The sequence below is a fragment of the Pundamilia nyererei genome, unplaced genomic scaffold (genome assembly GCF_000239375.1).
Source record: "Pundamilia nyererei isolate P.nyererei 1_Seehausen unplaced genomic scaffold, PunNye1.0 scaffold00467, whole genome shotgun sequence".
NCBI classification, from domain to species: domain Eukaryota; kingdom Metazoa; phylum Chordata; class Actinopteri; order Cichliformes; family Cichlidae; genus Pundamilia; species Pundamilia nyererei.
In genome coordinates this window covers 228,393-239,576 of record NW_005187868.1, presented here as the reverse complement: position 1 = coordinate 239,576, position 11,184 = coordinate 228,393, and the positions used below count along the sequence as shown (strand labels likewise).

Here is an 11,184-nt window from a genome sequence, read left to right as displayed (position 1 = left end):
GTACCATACCGTGATGCAGTAGTATCCCGTATCCTTCTATACTTAACAGGCCGAGCAGCAAAGTCAGCTTCTTTGTCACATTTCTACTTTTTGTCCTCCTCCTCTTCTTTCGTCCTCAACAACTGTGCAGTAAAAACTTCTGAACTTTGGCACAATGATGAAGGGATGAGGCTTTATTTTCAAAATGAGGTATCACTGATTCTTTGGAAATTAGTCTAATCATTTAAGACGTTACTCACTCTCTCTCTCTCTCTGATGTACTCGCTCACTCCCAGTGAAAATCTGAACATTGTCTTCATCTAGGCCTCCAACTTTCCCTCATCCTACGCCTGCAACTAGTCCAGAATGCCGCAGCACATCTGTTAAGCGGCACCAGAAGACATTATCATATTACACCTGTCTTAGCCAACCTTCAATGGCTCCCCGTCAAATAACGTATCGTTTTTAAAATCCTTTTGTACACTTTTAAAATTTTAAATAACTTGGCGCCCAGCTACTTGATTGACCTCCTTGACCTATATACCCCTAAGAGAGCACTTAGATCCTCTAATCAATCGCTCTTACAGCAACCAATGTCCCGACAGAAGACTAGGGAGGATTGTGCTGTTGCTGCAGCTAAACTTTGGAATAGCCTGCTGATCTATGTCTGTGCGTCGAAACAAATTAGACTTTAACTTCCACCCAGTTCACGCTTGTGCCCGCCACTTACCTCTAACAATTTTGTAATGATAACTGTATTTTCTTTGTTCTTCTATTGTTGTAATCCTGCAACACAGCAATTGTGTGAAGCAATTTGATGTTAAATGTGCTATAGAAATAAAATTGAAACTGAAATATATACTTTGAGACTTTGTAAGTGTTAGTGTGTCTATGTAGTCATTTCTACTGGAAGACCATATTCTGATCAGTGAATCCTAGTATCATTCTCTATAGGGCCATGTTTGTTTTCCAAACAAAAAAGAAGAAAGGTAAACTAGAACAATGATATGGAATGGGGCATGTTTATCCAAAAGGGTCAAAACATCAATTTCTGCATTTACAGTATATAAAACAACATCAGAAACAAGGTAAGTAAACAAACTTTATTTATACATTACCTTTCGCAGGTGAAAAACTACAAAGTCCTTTACAATAGAAACAGGCAATAAAAACATAAAACAACATACTTATAACATACGGCCTAAAACTATATGGCCTATGACTCCAAGAACACCGTCCCCAATGTTAAACATTGAGGTGGAAACATTGTGCTTTGGGGATGTTTTTCTGCCAGCGGGACAGGACAACTGCACCGCATTGAAGAGAGGATGGAAGGGGCCATGTACTGTCAAATCTTGGTTGAGAACCACCTCCTCTCAGCCAGGGCATTGAGAATGGGTCGTTAGTGGGTATTCCAGCATGACAGTGATCCAAAACACATGGTCAAGGCTACAAAGGATTGGCTCAGCGACCTTAATCCCATAGAAAAATCTGTGGAAGGAGCTGAAGGTTCGAGATGCCATGAAACATTAATTACTCAGAGGATCTGCAACGAGGAGTGAGACAAAATCCCCACTGAGATATGTGCAAAACTCGTAGACAACTACAAGACACATCAGACCTCTGTGATTGAAAACAAAGGTTTTGCCACCAAGCAAAGGTTTCAAAAGTTTTGCAAAGGGACCAAATATTTATTTCATTAAATAACGTGCAAATTGATCTATAACTTTTTTTTGCATTTTTCGGTGTTGTTGTTCTATCACTGTTCAAATAAACCTACCATTAAATTTATAGACTGATAATTCCTTTGTTAGTGGGCAGACTAAAGATTTCAGCAGAGGTTCAAAAGGTTTTTTTCCCTGACTATATAATAATGAGGTAATAAACTGCCCTATTCTGGGAAGCATATTCAAGAGCTGATTAATTTTGACATCAGCAATTCTGAGTTTTCAGTTTCAGTGCATAACAAAAAAACAAAAACAAAACAAAAAAAACCCAGCAGAACCTCCATCTGTCAAAAAGAAGTATGACGAATCACAACACATTTTCTGAGGAAGACACTTTAAACAGCATGAATTTTCATGTGAATCTTTACATGGTCAAGCCGCCTATATCTTTTCCCACAGCTGCTACAGGAATACGGTTTCTCACCTGTGTGAATTCTTACATGACGTTGCAATACAGAGTTTAGTTTGAATCTTTTTCCACAGGTCCTGCAAAGATGTGGCTTCTCATCTGAGTGAATTTTTACATGATTACTCAAATGTGATTTCTGTAAGAATCTTTTCCCACAGGTGTTACAGGAATACGGTCTCTCACCTGTGTGACTTCTCCGATGGTTAATCAATTTGGATTTCTTTTGACAAAGCTTTCCACATATGTCACATATCAGATGCTTATGCCTGTTCTGAGGTTTACTCTGACTCTCTGACACAGAAGTGTTGTTTACTCTCTGACTGTGACTTCTCTTTCTGTCATATCTATTCTTTTTCAGCTCTGCATTTCTAGCTGATCCTGAGTCCACACGCTGGCTTTCGTCATGATCTCGGCTCTCTGCTTCAGGAGAGATGTGAGAAATGAACTGCTCACTGTTTGGTTCTGGTTCACTGTAGTCACTTTCCCCATAAGTCGGAGTCTCTATGAAAGTATCAGTCTCCTGCTTCAGTCCAAGCTGCTCTCCCTCCTGACTGCTGCACACTTCCTCCTGTTCCTCTTTAATCTGTGGAGGCTCTGGGTCCTCCTGGTCCAGACTGGAGTTCCTTTCTTTATTACAGACCTGCTTCTCTCTGGTGACCATCTCCTCATCATGGACACTCTGCTGGTGAAGGTCTGAAAAGAAATAGGGAATAAATTAACTAATAACAAACATTTGAGAAAATGTATTCTGATCTGAATCATTAGCAGCTCTCTATGTAGTGACCATGTAACAGTGAAATTTAAAGAGTACAAAGTGACAAATTATTTGGGCACTGATGCAAATGACTTATTTCTTATTAATAAAGATCAGTTAAATGTGTGGATGTCTATAAATGTGTGAAATGTAGTGATGTTGGTGTGTTTTTTGGTAAATGAAAGTGGATTTCTCAGTTTAAGTGTTACACATTTGTGCTGCTTCAGAAACATTTCTTTGTGCTCGCAGTGTCAAAGCTTTGTTACTGAGTGTTATCGTTTTAATGTGGCTTTTTTCTTAATCCAGTATAAGTAAGCAGGAGTTTCTTAGCATTTCAGTGTCTCACTCATTTGGGGGGGAAAAGTAAACCAATGAACCAATCAGAAACAAATAACAACTTGAGTAGTTTTTCTACAGTGAAAATTGTAATGTCCTATTAGACAGATTACAAAATTCACTTTATCTCCCAGGAACAAGGCTGGCAACTCCTCCCCCTTTTGTGAGTGTGGACGCTTCATCTCTTTGCTCTTTAAATGCTTTGCTTCTTTTATTGATTTTTATGCTGATTTTTTTCCCTTTTTTCTGTATGAGCTTACCTGCGATAGCTTCTGGACACTTATAGATCATTAGGACTAAAGTGTTCTTAACAGAAACAGCAACATTTTATAGTTACCTTATCCTCAGCGCTCTGTGTCTGAGGCCTAGACACAGCTGAAGCCTGATTACAGCGTCTGGGCACCGAGCAGCCTCAATAGCCTGGAAAGGTGCTAACCGCTAGGCTAACTAGCAACAAGATGCCTTCCCTCTCCACAGATAACTACCACAGCCTCCTGCAGAAGATTGCAGTACTGGAAACAAAAAATCATCGCTTAGAAGTAAACGTGGAGGTAAATGGACTGTGTGGAAATGAAACAACCTTGCCTTTGATTCAAAACAATGGCGATGAGCAAGCTAGTACACAGCTAAGGAGCACAGATAACATGACATAGAAAGTAGACTCTGTGCATTATTATAAATCCTCAAGTGATAATCCCCCCTTGGACTGTCTTGGTGCAAAACCAAGACATAAATCATGTCTCCTGGAAGGAGAGCACAGCGAGCTGAAATCTCTGAAACCGACTGGCCTTCACTTCCTATGAGACAGAGAAGCTCTTCTACCCCTGTATACGAGAGGAAACAGGACTGGACAACCGTGAATAGGAAGGTTAACAACAAACCTTCAAAACAACTGAATGTGAAACTGCAGAACAGACTTGTATAGTATAGTATAGTGACAAAGTTGCTAAGTTGGCAACACTGACAAACACTAAGGGATAGCAGCACCCCTTTATGAAATGCAAAACACCATGATGCTGTGTGCAGTCCCACAATGACCAATTCATGGGACTGTCCTATTTAATCTGCATATGCTGTCTCTTCATGACATCTTTTAGGAGTTAGCAGTGATAAGCCATCTATCAAATATGTAAATGATACCCAGATTCATTTCTGTGCTCTCATTATGTTTGTGCCTTGGAAAAGTGGATGTCTGGACACAACTAAAACTTAATTCCATTCATCCATTCTCCTTCAATTAAACAGAAAAAAAAAGACAAATCCATTTAGTTTACCATCTTCAGACTTCAGACACTGAAGACATGTGTAAAAAATTACAGAGCCTATCCAGGAAAACAATGTCGTAACCAGAAACTGCTCTAACCCTAGGCCGTAACCTTCCCACGCCTAACTACACATCATATCAATGCAGCCTTCAACATCTTGAATGGCATGGAAGGTTAAAAGGAGCTTCCAATTACAAAGTAAATCGGGGCGTAGATTTCTTGCATAGGTTTAAATCAAGCTTTACTTTCAATGGCCATATTAAGGCAACACCTCTGAAAGATTGAAGATTGTATAATGCGTTCCTCAAGGTTCTATTTTGGGACCTAAACTTTTTAATTTATATATCAATGATATCTGTGACGTATCAAAAAGGTTACATTTCGTTTTAATTGCAGATGATACAAATTTTTATTGCTCAGGAGAGAATTTGAAAGATTTGGTTAAAATTATGGTTTCTGAGATGGTAATATTTAAAAAATGGTTTGATGTAAATAAATTATCTTTGAATCTGACAAAAACAAAATTTGTGATATTTGGTAATGGTGTAAAGGAGGAATAAGTTATTATGTCTACTATTGGAGAATTGATTGAAAGAGTTAATGAAATTTGCTTTTTCGGTGTAATAGTATATGAAAATTTAACTTGGAAATCTCATATTGAGTAAGAGAGATACTCCCATACGGTTTATGACAAAATTTGATTCGATTTGATTGATGACCCTAATCACGACCTTTTGACCTCCCCCCTCCCCCCGGAAGTGTGTAGACAGCAGAAGAAAATATAATTTTAAGCATCAGCTAGCTAGGACTACACAAAGATTAATGAGTCAATGGTTAGGGGTATACGACTGTGCTGAACTCTCTTCATTATAATCTAAAGAGTTGTACAAATTTACATTGTTTTAAAAAGTGTTACATGTTTAAAACGATAAATCAATATGAAGAATATGAAAGAAATTGGAGTTCATAGAAGAAGGGGATTTTTTTTCTCCCTCTTTCTTTCTCCTTATTTTATTCTATTTACTTTTTTTCTTCTCCTTGTTATGTGATGTGGTATATTGCTGATTGTAAATGTGTTGTTTGGTCTGTGTTAGGATCTGGAGGTAAATGCTAGTGTGTTCCCTGGTTTATGGTGCCCACTTATATTAGTTGAATCGCAGATAGAGGGCGGGGTTTAATAAGAATATTTTCTTCTTCCTGCTCCTTTTCACGCATGGTTGGAGTGCTATATCAAGGGAAAGCATGGTTTGTGTGTATGAAAGGATAAAACTGTTGAAACTGTTGAACCAAGTGTGAAATAAATAAATAAATAAATAAATAAATGAAGGCTGAATTAAATCCAAACCATTAAATTATTTATGGCAATATTAAACAAATACATAGGAATGCTTTCTTACATTTGCATAGTAACTCACAAAAATACCAATATCCTCTCTAGAAAAGCTAGTTCATGCATTTATTACTTCTAGTTTGGACTACTGTAAATTGATATTACTGGGTTTTCCTAAAACTCCATGTAAGGCTTTGAGTTGATCCAAAGTGCTGCAGCAAGTGTACTGAAAGGAACTAGAAAGAGAGAGCATATTTCTACTATATCGGGGTCTCTTCATTAGCGTTCTGTTAAATCCTGCTTTTCACACACAAGTTCTTGAATAATCAGGCTCCCTCTTATCTTAATGAGCTTATAGTACCATATCACTCCATTAAAACACTTTGTCTTCAGGCTGCAGATTTACTGGTGTTTTCTAGAATATTTGGCTAGAGGAGACAGACAACCTCTTTACTTTTAAGAAAGCATACAGTTAGGGCTGGATCAGGGCCCTGTGCTTCGTACGTCGCTTACTACATCCAAGATCAAATGAAACATCCAAGACCAAACCATCGCGCTAACCGTGAGCGCGCTAATCCGGTTCCCCGAACACACCTGCTGTTGACGATTAGTACAGCTGGATGAAGTAATGTGACATCACTGGGTGTCGTAAAAGGGGCTACGCATCGATAGTAGAAACATTGATCGGCAACCCGCTGATTGGTCGACGAAAATGTCGAAGGGGCGCGCTCGGTATTTTCCGGCAGCAGAGCAAGAACTCTTGATTGAGGGATGTCAGGAGTTTCAGAGTTTAATTAAAATGCAAGAGAACACTGCAAAGGCTGCAAAAGCAAGGAGAGAGGGCTGGCAGAAAGTTGCTGACAAATTAAACTCGTAAGTAATTTAATAATAACAATAATAATGGAGTGGATTTATATAGCGCTTTTCAAGGCACCCAAAGCGCTTTACAATGCCACTATTCAGTCACTTTATTATTTATTCATAGATTTATTATATTACACTATATTATCCAATATTATATTACATTATATTATATTGTTATATTATATCCTCTTTCACATTAGAGCCACAACAGGACCCACTAGAACATGGGAACAGGTAAAAGTGAAATATAAGAATATTCTATAGAATGGTAATATTTATCACTTATATTGCTTTTCGTCTCTTGGAAAGAGACCCTGAAATAATCTGTTTGTTTGTTCATAACAGCAACCAAGAAAAGGGCAGAGCAAAAAAAGACAGGTGGAGGTCCTGCACCCCCTCGTCAACAAGTTGGTTAAGTAAATAATATCCTCACGGGAATATCGATATCTCTCAATGAGCACACTGTCGCGCTGAGCTAAAGGATCCTGTCTGTCCCGCAATATACGCTGAATTCTGAGAACTCTCCTTATCAATCTTGCACCTTCCTCAATGGGTGGCTCGCGTAAACGGACAGGACATGGCTGTGACAGACTTCCCAAATCCACCTTCGCTTTTATAGCCGTGGTCTCACATCTTGATTACACGAAGTGATTTACAATTACTACTCTGAAATATGAATTACATCTGTAATAATCACATAGATGTAATAGAATGTTAATAGTACATTTCCCTTTTTTAGGATATGACCTGTATGTATCTGTGTGACATCAATAAAAGGATCAAGTGCTGCATTGTCTTTAGTTACATTGATAATATTTATTTATGGTAAAACAGTGGTGGAATATCGCTGTTGCTTTCGTATAAATGAAGCGGACATACCTGCGTGGCCGCGATCTAATCCTGTTTACATAAAGTAAACCTGCTCCCGAACAGGTTTACGCTTACGGCTCTGTTGCTATGACAGCAAGTCCCGGATGAGCTTCGGGGAACCGAACGATCCAGGATCACGCGAAATCGTCAACAATCTCATCCAGCTAACTTACTTAGCGAGGTACGAAGAACGGGCCCCAGGTAACCCTGAATCCTCCCATAGTTATGCTGCAATAGGTGTAGACTGCTGTGGGATTCCCATGATACACTCAGTATTTCTTCTTCAGTCACCTTTCTCACTCATTATGTGTTAATAGACCTCTCTGCATTGAATCATTACAAATTATTAATCTCTGGCTCTCTTTAACAGCATCTCTTTGTCCTTTCCTCCTGCCCTCACCCCCACCGGTCAGGGCAGATATCTGCCCTGCTGTGAACCTGTTTCTTCCTGTTAAAAGGGAGTTTTCCCTTCTTACTGTAGGAGTGCATTGAAGCAACTGTTGTTAGGATTGTGCTCTGTATGAATAACACAAATTTGAATTGAATAGAAATTAGAAATGTAGCTAAACTGAGAGATCCATTTATTTATTTCTTGAGGAGATGGCTACTGCAGCTGTCTTTTTATTGACTTTCCTAAAATACACGACAGCTGTTTGTATAGTGGTCACTACATTGGACAGCTATTCAAAGGTTTTTTCTTGTATTTCTGTCAGTGTTGATGGTGTACTTGCACATGAACCACTACACTGATGTGTCACTCCATGCCCTGCCACCCACTGGCTGACCAGTTATATTTGTTACATATATTCTTATATTATTATAAAATATAATTGAAATATATGAAAAAGTATTTTGTTATGTTATCGTTTTTACACAGTGTATATTATTCATTAATTTGTCAAAACCTATATTGTCCACCTAAGTGGACATGTAAAAAACTCTGTGAAAAGTACATGTAAAATGAAGTTCAAAAATCTTTTTTTTTCCATGTTTAAAGATGAATAAAAATACGGGGAAAAAAATCCAGATTCATGTATGAAAGGGTTAAAGGGTCACATGATGTTATTTCAAAAAAGTATAAGCTAGCAACCATTATTGTAAGCTAATGTTTTAATCACCCCATCTTAGCTTTCTGATACTTAAAAAGAAAACTATGTGGAAACATCTAGACTTATTTGCATTCAGACAGCTTTTTAATCTCCACTTTAAAGGCTGTAGGTTGAAGCCATTGCTTTAACACTCTGTATAATCTTAAAATGTATTGTTTATCTTTAAGACTCATATACCCTGATTTCTTTATATTACATAATTACCTCATGATTTGTATCACACATTTATGTTTTATCTTTTATTCTACAAATATGTATTGGAAGTGAACTGCACACTGACACTAGCAGACACAGACAGAAGTGCTCTGAGGAATTTGATGGGGCAGGTCTCTCTGGACTAGTGATGTCACCAGAAGGTACAAAGCTTTAAAGCTCACTCTGCTAGAGATAAACAGCGCTATAAAATTTGGTGTTAGGCAATGCTCTCTTTGCCCCCATTCTCTAATTCTGCAGGCCTTCTCCATGAGTCATATTCAGTTTTATTATGACCATCACAGTTTTACATACCTATTCTGTGTGACTGCATCTCAGGTTTCCAGACCATCTCCAGCAGCCTGAGCTGCTCTTCATCAATCCAGACAATAATGTCTTCAGCCTCCTGCTTCAGTCCAAGCTGCTCTCCCTCCTGACTGCTGCAGAGCTCCTCCTGTTCCTCTTTAATCTGTGGAGGCTCTGGGTCCTCCTGGTCCAGACTGGAGTTCGTCTCCTGATTACAGACCTGCTGCTCACCCAGACTCCCCTCTTCCTCATAGTCATGTTGTTTTGTGAGGTTTTGAGGAAAAACAGAGTGACAAGATTCTCTTGTTATATTTGTAATGAAAATGTTGCATTTTGGTGTTATTCTTGTATGTTCCCTGTAGATCTTCATCACCAGGTCATGTGATAATGTCCTGATCAGAGCAGGCGTTCTTTAGTTGGTCCATTTTGTGATGAAGAAGACAGAAAGAAGGTGCATCAAACAGTTCTTTTTATGGGAGCAAACACAGAGCCTCAAGCAGAAATACTGTCTCAACAGGGAAAGTTAATAACCACTGTCACAACAGAGCTCAACACTGAAGCTCACAAAGTAAAAATGCCATTCTGGGATTTTGATTATGACACTGTGAAACGATGGTATGAGCTCCTGTAGAAACCAAATGTCTGTATGATATCATGCTTGTTATAACAAAAGAGACTTTTCTTCAAAGAACTACTCCACCCACAATCCTAAACTGAAAAAGGCAATGTCCGAGATTGGTGGAGTTCACTGTTATTATGCAAATGCTCAAATTTGCAAACTAGAGATGCACCAATTGAGTAGCTCGCCGGCCCATTTCACACACATATGTTATCGTAATGGAGGCTGCACAGCATGATAAGACTGACTGAGTCTATCAACATCACTAACATGTGTCATTAAAACGTTTACCTCTCTCTTATAAAGTCTCTGCTGTTACCAGGATCTAACCTATCAGTGACCATGAACCTGCACCAGTGCAACATAGTCCATCACTGGACACTGAACCACAGCACTGATAAATAGTTTGCACACTGTCTCATTAAGACTGTGTGTGCTCTTCCTCAACTATCACCGTTTGCTCCTCTGAATTCATCACCAAAGTAACAGCTTCCTGCTCTCAGCTAACATCAGCTTAGAGAAATCCTGGAGATGCTGATAAACTTTCAGATTTATCACCAATCAACCAAACACTGAAGAATCTGAGCTTGAACAGCACAGAGTTAAAAACACATCCATACCTATGATGTGTGAGTTTCTGTCGGGTTTCCGGCTGATATCCAGCAGTCTGTGCTGACGGTTGATCTCCTCCTCATACTGGACGATGGTTTTTTGAACCTCTGAGAAGATTTCTTCACAAACAGCAGTTAGTCTCTCCTTGATGAACTCTCTCAGATACTGAACTGAACTCATCGCTGCTGAGGCTGGGGCTGGACGGATCGATACAAATGATACAGACATATTGGTATAAGACCCACACTAACGTGAAGGGATCAATACTTTAAGGGATCAATATAAATCAACAGGTTTATATTGTTGATTGTCATTTATGCTTAGAAAAATAAAACCATATATGCTTAGAGGTGTATAATTGATTGTGTAGTGATAGGATGTGTGATCCTTAGTAGTTTGCAAAGACTGTGTGTCTTCCAGAGTGTTCTGGCATTCACACTCAGATCCTGGAGTCACAAGAAGAGCTCGTACCTTCTTTTATTGTTTTATGGTATAGCAAACACAAGTACATCTGTTTTAGTCTAGGTGCCTTTTGTTTAGATGAACTGCTGGACTGCCGGTTTAGGGAAGTCGTTCACAGGGTCACATCTTGATTTAGCTAGTAGGCCATCACTGTTTCCCTCATCAGATCGGTTGGTTTTTGAGCTGTTCTTTACTCAAGTGAACTGGCTTCACGCTTCTAAATAAATTACAGTACAATGTTTCTAAATCTCACTGCAACTGCTGCGTCACAATAATCTGTCCTGCTTCATAAATCTGTCCCATAGCTTATATAGTAACACATATCTTATTTTCCTATATCTACTTGTTGT

The 11,184-nt window shown here is 38.8% G+C and overlaps 1 protein-coding gene across 1 annotated transcript; it reads right to left on the bottom strand.

Annotated features, from left to right (window-relative positions):
• Nucleotides 1–1,107: 1,107 nt before the first annotated feature.
• On the bottom strand, nt 1,108–10,564 carry LOC102193942 (zinc finger protein 90 homolog). Its single transcript, XM_005753812.2, has 3 exons — nt 10,381–10,564; nt 9,151–9,384; nt 1,108–2,808 (listed from the first exon to the last, which is right to left on the bottom strand). The coding sequence occupies exons 1-3, from the start codon at nt 10,550–10,552 to the stop codon at nt 2,042–2,044; spliced, it is 1,173 nt and encodes a 390-aa protein (XP_005753869.1). The 5' UTR covers nt 10,553–10,564; the 3' UTR covers nt 1,108–2,041.
• Between the last annotated feature and the right edge of the window lie 620 nt (nt 10,565–11,184).

Coding starts and splice junctions, on each gene's coding strand:
- LOC102193942 (XM_005753812.2), bottom strand. CDS start 10,552: ATGAGTTCAGTTCAGTATCTGAGAGAGTTCATCAAGGAGAGACTAACT. Junction 9,385..10,380: donor CAGAAACTCACACATCATAG/GTATGGATGTGT, acceptor ACTATGAGGAAG/AGGGGAGTCTGGGTGAGCAG. Junction 2,809..9,150: donor GATGCAGTCACACAGAATAG/GTATGTAAAACT, acceptor ATTTCTTTTCAG/ACCTTCACCAGCAGAGTGTC.